Source organism: Frankliniella occidentalis, unplaced genomic scaffold, assembly GCF_000697945.3.
Source record: "Frankliniella occidentalis isolate FOCC.00 unplaced genomic scaffold, Focc_3.1 Scaffold1954, whole genome shotgun sequence".
NCBI lineage: Eukaryota > Metazoa > Arthropoda > Insecta > Thysanoptera > Thripidae > Frankliniella > Frankliniella occidentalis.
In genome coordinates, this window is record NW_026269049.1 from 1 (window position 1) to 8,427 (window position 8,427).

General features: G+C 55.7%; 2 protein-coding genes across 2 annotated transcripts; both read right to left on the bottom strand.

The window, feature by feature from the left end:
• Positions 1 to 24: 24 nt before the first annotated feature.
• Positions 25 to 5,085, bottom strand: LOC113209076 (voltage-dependent calcium channel subunit alpha-2/delta-4-like; the record flags this gene model as incomplete). The annotated part of the gene is made up of 17 exons (XM_052276165.1): positions 4,976 to 5,085; positions 4,816 to 4,897; positions 4,292 to 4,742; positions 4,028 to 4,219; positions 3,688 to 3,953; positions 3,483 to 3,614; positions 3,320 to 3,406; positions 2,937 to 3,081; positions 2,594 to 2,853; positions 2,338 to 2,473; positions 1,365 to 1,537; positions 1,174 to 1,275; positions 1,005 to 1,076; positions 811 to 934; positions 464 to 740; positions 296 to 394; positions 25 to 207 (listed from the first exon to the last, which is right to left on the bottom strand). Coding segments are annotated over exons 1-17 (2,891 nt in total), but the record flags the coding sequence as incomplete, so codon positions are not given.
• Positions 5,086 to 5,830: 745 nt separating this feature from the next.
• LOC127751901 (voltage-dependent calcium channel subunit alpha-2/delta-3-like) lies at positions 5,831 to 8,427 on the bottom strand. The gene is made up of 6 exons (XM_052276166.1): positions 8,257 to 8,427; positions 7,940 to 8,083; positions 7,448 to 7,696; positions 6,983 to 7,154; positions 6,749 to 6,899; positions 5,831 to 6,662 (listed from the first exon to the last, which is right to left on the bottom strand). Exons 1-6 carry the CDS (start codon positions 8,425 to 8,427, stop codon positions 6,353 to 6,355), a joined length of 1,197 nt encoding a protein of 398 aa, XP_052132126.1. The 3' UTR covers positions 5,831 to 6,352.

Below are 8,427 nucleotides of genomic sequence, written 5' to 3' on the forward strand. Positions count from 1 at the left end.
TCCGGGTCGTAAGCCGCGTTGTACTCGCTGTACACGTCCGCCTCAGGCTCGTCCACCAGAGGGACGCTCACGACCCAGTGGTCCACCTGGTCCATCTGGTACGCTGGCTGGTGCACGGAGGCAGCTGCCGCGGCGGACTCGACGGCCCGCCGGTACCAGACCTCGTCCGGGCCGCGCGACGCTTCCATTCGGCGCACATGCTGGTCGCTGCAAACAGAGAGCCATCGTGCGTCGTGAGAGGAGCACTAGTAGTAGTGTCAGCCATGTCAGCCAGCGACTCGCATCGCGGACTCACATGTCGTCGCGCACCACGGTGTTCTTGGACATGGTGACCCAGCGCGTCAGCCCGCTGTGCGTCGCCATGAAGGCGATGGAGACGTTGCCTAGTTGCCACCTGTAAGGCAAGTTGTGTAAAGTCGAGATGTGCGGCGAGATATCAAACCACGCACTCTTGGTTTCCTACCTCTTGTCGACGGTAGCGTCCCTGCTGACCTGTGCGAACCACGGCTTGGTCCACTCCACGTCCTGCGCCAGCGCGGCGCCCAGACTGGAGTCGGCACAGGCGCCACCCACCGCGCCCTCGCAGCGCGCGCACCTGCCTCGGCCCTGCTGCAGGCCGCGCGCGAACACGGTGCGGTTGTGTAGCCCCTGGCGCCCCGGCACCCCGCAGCACGCGCAGTACGACCAGTCGGGGTGCACCGCCCAGTTGCGCTCCGCCGCCAGCATGCCCGGCAGCTTGTCTGCGAGCAGAGACAGTCACTTGAGCACGCCGCCGAGCACCCCGGCACCGGCACCCTCCCTCGCACCTACCTGCTGTGCCGCCCGATTCGACGCGGAATGCGCCGTAGTCCTCCGGGACGGCCATCACCATGCTGTACGGCGTGTCCGGCACGCCCTGGAAGTGGTAGCGGCGGTTCCACCGGGACACTCGGTGCTGCGGACAACATCACCATCATGTACAACTTTGGCATGCCGGCGAGCAAGTTGGCGTCCTCAAGCCTTACCCAGTTGTCATAGACCTGCCTGATAGACAGGACTACCGACCCCGTTGTTTGGTTCACGATAAGTTCGCGCAACTGTAAAGGATAAGTGGGCATCAGTTTATCATAGAAACAGTTGCCTGCAATTTTTAATATTTCAAATTTAAACAAATGTCCTGCGTCCGGTGCCGACCTCTTTCATGGACTTGCTCATGTTTCTGAGAAAGGGCACGTCCTCCTGTTCCAGCTCGGTCATGTCGACACTGTTGTAGCCAGGTTTAAGGATGCCGTTGAACTAATGGCGGTGGAAAGAAACCAGGCAAATGAATAGAAAGAAAGCAAAGCTCTTTAATAAGTTCAGTTGAAGTAATTTTTGCTACGAACCATCGGGCGCATCCCCGGGTGGAACACCACCAGTCCGTTGTTGGTGACCATGAAGATGTACCCGTTGACGCCCACCTTGTGCTGCGGGATCAGCCGTTTGATCTGGGAGATTGGGACGTCTATGCCGGCCACGCCGAGGATGTCGCCGTTTTGCGTCTGCATGTTTAGTGTCTCTTTGTAAAACAGTTTCAAAATATTAAACAGAAAATAGTTTGGATGGCCACAGTGGAATTTTTTGTAAATTGAAAGGTGACACATGTTGGGACAAGTTTATATCTTACCAATCAAAAAAATACATGTGAGCTTTCAGGGCAACTATCGAACTTGTCACCAAAGAAGGTTACACATTTCGAACCAATTAATTAAGTGGCTGCAACTCAACTAAACTCAACGGATAAATTTGGTATAAATACAAATGGATTACTCTTGTATTTAACAATAAGAAAAAAAATAGGTTTTTATTAATAGAAAACATAAATGATTGCAAGGAGTTTATATTACTTATTTAAATATAAATTTTGTAGATTTAGTTGGCGGCATATGTGATTCCTTGTTTCAGACAACATCTCAGTTCTCGCCTTACTGAAAGCGACAATTAAGAGAAGTCGCCTTCAAAAGTGTCGCCAGAAATGTTGACTCATTTGATTCCATACTATTTATAACAGTGCTGCACAAGGAAAAGTTTTGCTGGTTTAGCCTTAAAAGTTGTCTGCATCGTGTAGCCGAAAAGAACGGCGTCGTTTCGCTGTACAGAGCTAGGACAATTTAACTCAGGGTTCGTCCAGAAAGTACGTCCGTTTTCCTCAGATTCATTAATGGCAAATCACAGAAGCTCGGCGCCTGCGAGACTCAGGGTAGGCCATCCCGCAATACACACATGCACTGCTGGCAAGATGCTGCATACCTACCAGGCGCTATGCGAGCTTGCATAGGCGAAACTTGGCAGTTTTGTAACGTCGAATGAAGAACGTACTTTTTTGATGATCTCTAATTGTATTGGACCACGGGGGAGCATGGTTGCCACTCACCCCTTCCCTGCTGAGGTTCCGGACCGGCACGGACACGGTTATGACGAACTCCTCCTGCTTGCCGAGCTCCTTGTCGACGATCTATACGAAGCGGAAAAGCAGAAGGACACTGCAGTTAGTTCAGTTCACAAAAGGTGTAGAATAAAATCAGTGAAGTACAACCGGGCGGTGATAATTCGTGCTGGACGCTGCGCTACTCACCGGTGGTTTGTGGGCGTAGTGAGACTTCTTGTGCGGGTGCAGCGCGTAGTGGTAGATGCAGAAGGGCTGCAGCCTGCGCACCTGCTCGTCGTGCTGCAGTTCGATCCAGAGCTGGTCCGAGATGCCCGGCACTGTCACGTCGGCGTACATGTGCGTCCAGTGCACCGGGTGCATGCCCGCCAGCACCAGCGGCCGCGACATGACGGGCAGGTACTGCAGCGTGGCGCGCGCGCCCGACTTCCAGATCATCGTGTGCCACCCTGTCATTGGAGTGGTTCCTGATCAGAGCCCGGTGCAAGTGCGGCAGAGCCTCGTGCAGCCGTTGACCCCCTCGCCGACTCACCCATGTTAGCGCACGCCAGCTTCTGCGCCTCCCACTCCTCTCCTTGTACCGGCTCCTTGATAACGAAGGTGAAGACGCGGGCGCGCCCCGAGTTGTCGATCTCGAATCGCTTGTACACCTTGGGTCGGTCCTCCTTGTTGCAGCCCTGGCAAGTTCAATTCAGTCAGTGTATTCTTCCTACAATTTCTTCATTTTTAAGCGCAAATTAGGAGAATTTATTTAAGCAAAGTTGTTTTGTTTTTAATTTTCCTCGCAAATGCGCTATCTTTGCCCTTGAGTTCTATTAGAGCTGAATTGGAAATTCAGGTTGCAACCTTGATAATAGCATTCCACAAAAAAATTGCTCCTCGAAGAGCAATGCACTATTAAGCAGATTAACTTGCCTCCCATGCATCATCAAAGTCCGGCACGATGTCCGTCACCAGCATGATCGCCTGGTTGCACGCCGCACCCAATGACTGGCGCCGGTACTGGAAACAACAGATAGTAGTTGTTGAAAGGTGAAGATGGGTAGTGCTTTTAGCCTGTCCACGGTCTGCAACGCACCTTTTCCAAGAGTTGAAATGATGTATTCAGAGCCTTGGGCAGGCAGACGTTTCCCTTTGGGGGTAGTTTGGAGCCAGGCAGTTTGGAGGCTTCCAATGCAAACTGAAGTTCACGCACGTACGCCGAGGTTGCCTGGAGGAGGATTGATGATTAATAAATTTGTGTCACATGTTCACCTGTTACAAAGTTCGAGAATCATACTCACCGGGATGAGCGAGTGGTCGAGGCCGGGCACGAGTGGGTACACCGTCTGGTTGAACAGCAGCACGCTCACGAAGTCGTCTGGGCCGAGCGTGTCCAAGATCATGTGTGCTATCAGGTTGGTGAGCAGCGACGGCTCGGTCATGCTGATGGAGGCCGAGTTGTCCATGAGGATGATGACGTCCTTGGGGCTCCGGGCCGCGCCCATGTACCACGGCCGGAGCCGCGCGTCGAAGTAGTCGTTCTGGTAAAGCGTGTCCCACTTGGAGGCTGTGGTAGCGAAAGCAATACAGTCCGGGCCAGTCCTACCACTAGAAACTGAATGGGTACGGGTGTGAACGGACCTGGGTATTGGCGCATGACGCCGGAGTAGTGGGCGAAGAACTGCCAGGAGGTGGTCCTGTCTCTCTCCTTGTTGCTGACGAAGACGTCATCCAGCCTCCTAGTAATCTTGATGACCCGCAGCACGTCGGCGCCAGTCGAGTTCGTGTACTGGTCGAGGTCCTCCTCGGGTTCGTCCTTTTCCATCGGTAAGGCTGAAAATGAAAATCACGTAACTCAGCAATGACTCGTCTCTGAACCACCATAGAAGAAAGCGGTTGACTTACTGCCATCGTTGACGTCGACAGGGACGTGAACTGCGCTAAGCGATTCGTTGACGAGACTACCTCCGGGGAAATATTCGTCGTGCACGAGCCAGGGCTTGAGGGTGGTGGGTGGTAGGGTGGGCACTGCGGTAGTAGTGGGGGGCTGCATGGTGGTCCCCGAGCGCCATTCGTTATAGCGCTGAACGATGCTCTTCTTGGTCTCCTTTGGCGGTGCCGGCGGCGGAGGAGCCTGTGTGGTCTCGTAATCCTTGACGCCCAGGTACGTCCGGAACCTTCGATCGCGCACTTCGATGGGCATTTCGCGGGGTGGGATACGCCCTATTTCCTCGGCAGCTCTGCGAATGTCGTGCACCTGCTCCACCCGGATCTGCATCAGGTCCTGCACGTTCCTGACGACCCCGTCGAGCAGCGCCGTCGCGTTGCGCACCGAAACCGTCGCCTTCTTGAAAGTCTGATGGTCACAGAGGTGAAAGGTTAGCGTTGGAAGGTATGTTGTTTAATAGAATCTGAGGCCTATTACTTACGTCATGAAGGTGCCTGATCCGCGTCACCGAGCTTGCGAACTCCCCCAGCTCCTTCCCCAACTTCTCCGCCCAGGCCTGCACGCTGCCCGAAAAAAATGTAAAACACGGTTATAGAAGTATACATGTTCAGCCATTTTGCCCCCCTCAAGCCCACACTTACACAGCGTGCTGGTCCGCGTGTGCCGGGTGCTTGGGCTGCTTGGCAGCCAGGGCCACGGCGAGGGTGAGGACGACGACGTTGCAGACAGCCACGCCAACGGCGCGCGCCATTGCAGCATCCCCGTCCTGGTCCGCGATGCGTCGCGATGAGTCGGCGAGTGACGCGAGGATCGGTGCGGCAAGAGGCGGGGGCCTCGGGGCGATCGTGGTCCCCACCCGCTGGGACCGGCGCAGCCCTATCGACCCTGCCTCCGGCGCCACCCCGGCGCCAACTGGACCGCCGCGCCGCCACGCTGGCGCCCCTCGGGCCCCGCGCTTCCGCGACCAGACCGACCAGACCGAGCCGATCTACCCCCTACACTGTAATTTTGGGGTGTCTCAAATGTATACGCCAAAAGGCGTTTGCTACAGGATCCCGAGCGACATTTGGCGTATACTTTTGAGACGCCTTTTGGCGTATAGATTCTAGACATCTTTTCCCATACCATTCCCACAGCACAGCCCAGGCTGCCCGTGCATGCAGATGCAAGGGTGTACAGGATGTGAGCGCCTTTCAGGGTGTATGTATCAAAGGGCCTCTGCTGTGCTGTGGGAATGGTATGGGCAAAGGTGTCTAGAATCTATACGCCAAAAGGCGTCTCAAAAGTATACGCCAAATGTCGCTCGGGATCCTGTAGCAAACGCCTTTTGGCGTATACATTTGAGACACCCCGAATTACAGTGTACCCGCGACAACAGTAACACTCCTTCTCCCGCGTGACAGCTCACTGGCGTTGTTATTTTTCCTCAGAGTGAGCATTCATAGCTCTGCTCATTGGAATGTCGTTCGTGAAAATAAGCACTGCCTTTAAAACCCTTCAAATTTATTTACATTATAGGTACTTACAAAGAGAAAACATACTTCAATCATTAAATTACAACAACAAATGAATAAATAAATAAAGAAAGAAAGAAATCAAAGTGAAGAAATGTTGAAATTGACTAGTTTTAGAACGCTAGTTTTAATTGAGATGTAAGTGTAAGTGTGTAGCCCGAGACGCTCACAGAGCGGGCCACTGGCTCTACACAGATGTTTGGCGGGATGGCCTACCCCACGCGTTGCAAGCGCTATGAGTGGTCTGTAGCCCGAGGCGACAACGTCAGACATCCTCATTGGTAGAGTGGGGGTAGTTGATGTCTTATAGTTGGCTATAGTATATGCACTGCCAACACTCAACTGTCTAGTCTACCATTGAGTCCACCCATGCCTACCCAATAACGCCAGTTGTTGTGATCACAACGTGCTCGGAATTGTGCTCAGCACGAGATCTAGTTAGGGGGCCTTCCAACTAAACCGTTGTGACCTTTCCATCAGTCTTAAAGGCAACGGGTCGCGCGCTCAGGCCGACGCCGCGAGCAGCGGGAGCGCGGCCAGGGCTGCCAGGACGGCGAGGTGCAGCGCGCGGTCCCGGTGCGCGCCTCCGCACTGGGTGATGTTGCGCTCGCCGACGTGCTCGCGGTAGCAGGCCGTGGGGGGCCGGCGGCGGGGCCACAGCAAACCCTGCTTCCTGAACACGGGCTCTCCCTTGCGCGACGTGGCCTCCCAGGGCTCTGTCGCGAACGGCTCGAGTTGTTCCAGCTGGGGGCAGTTGTTGAGCGCCGTCAACAGCACCAAGTTGGTGCCGGGGACGGCGGCCGCGGCGAACGACCTGCGTCGTGGAAGATGCCACAGCAGATTAGAAATCGTTTCACCCCCCCCCCCTCCGAAAAAAGTGAACCATCAACAGCGCATCACCTCTTCTCGCAGCTGAGGGGCGACGACTGACGGTGGCGCAGGCCGGGGCCGAGGCGGTGCAGGTCCACCTTCACGCTACACAGCTGGAGGGTGGTCTTGTTGACCCGCAGAGGCTTCAGGGCTTCCAGGAGGTCCGGAGTGGTGGTTGCGTCTGCACACACAACGACGGATAATAGGTCCGCGCACAGTACGAGTACGCGAGTAGCTGCACCTGTAGTGGCTCGTGGAACGCACCGTTGAGCTTGATGCCCGCGACCCCCTGCGCGCCGAGGAGCCAGGCGGCGGCCGGAGCGAGGCTGAAGCCCAGGGCATGCTGCTGCAGCTGCTGCTGTCGCCACCAGAGGGCGGCCAGGACGGCCCCCGCCCCCAACCAGTGGGGTCTCGCGGGCGGCAGCAGAGCCCGGGCCTGGCGACACAGCGGCGTGCGTTTACAGAGGTTACGCAAAGCAGTCCCTTCCCTGCTTGCCCGAGCCAGAACCCCTGTGGGCACTCAGAGCGGGCCGCCAGCCCAACACAGCTGCTTGGCGGGTTGGCCTACCCAGCGCGTCGCAGGCGCTAGTAAAGCCGCCAACTCAGACAACGTTCAGTGTGGGTGTAGGACACCTTGACACGTTCGGTGTGGGAGTAATATATTTGTGGCCACTACGTGGTCACGCTGAACTGGGCCTGTTGAAAGACGAACAACTGTGTACTACTTACAGCTGAGGTTGACCTGGCGGCCGACTTGGCTGCGCGGCGACACACGCCCTGGTAGTCGGACACGGTGACGCGCTGGAACACTTTGGCCGCCTCGAGGCGCACCATGAGGTCCTCGTTGACGACGGACAGCCGGCGTCCGGCCTGAAGGCCCGTCTCGTCCGCGACCACGACGCCGTGCTCGTCGACCAGGAAGCAGTCCAGCTCCTCGGAGGCGCACGTGTCGCCGCAACGCTCCGTGGTTCCGGGACACTGTCAGCGTCAGATGGGGGATATCGTACAGTTCCATTTTTTATACGCAAAGTCTCCATGCCGCAATTCCGATAACTTTGCATATTTATCTTTCTATTTTCTGCGGCCACATACTGTTTCGGGGGGAGTTGTACTTGTACCGCAAGCAGGCAACCCGCGCCTACTCATCTGAATGCGGTACAGTAACCAAATTAAAAGGACGGGGCCTATGGAACACCCGGAACACCCCGTATTACCACTTACGTCAAGAGTTCCGACGATCCTTTCAAAGAAAAACTGGAGCGTCCCTTGCGGGAAGCGAAATCCCGCGACGGCCGCGGGGGCCTTCTTCTTGAACACGGCAGCAGTCATGGTGACCTGTCGAGAACTCGCCTCTTCTAGTACCTCCTGAAAAGAAAAAAGTCACTATAGTCTCGCTATGTTCTGGCTAAGTAACTCGAAGGCACCACGAAGGAGTGGAATTTCGTATCACATATTTGTTAAATGTTCTGAAGCATCTATCCACGCAAGTAAATCAAAACAACATCACCAAGTAAGGGCATGGATGGGAAACTACTCACGAAGTCGGTGAGGTTCGGGCTCGGCATGCCGTTCCAGTGGTCAGCGAGTCCGGCCCTCCGCGCCGCCCACGGGTCGTCCGGGTCGTAAGCCGCGTTGTACTCGCTGTACACGTCCGCCTCAGGCTCGTCCACCAGAGGGACGCTCACGACCCAGTGGTCCACCTGGTCCAT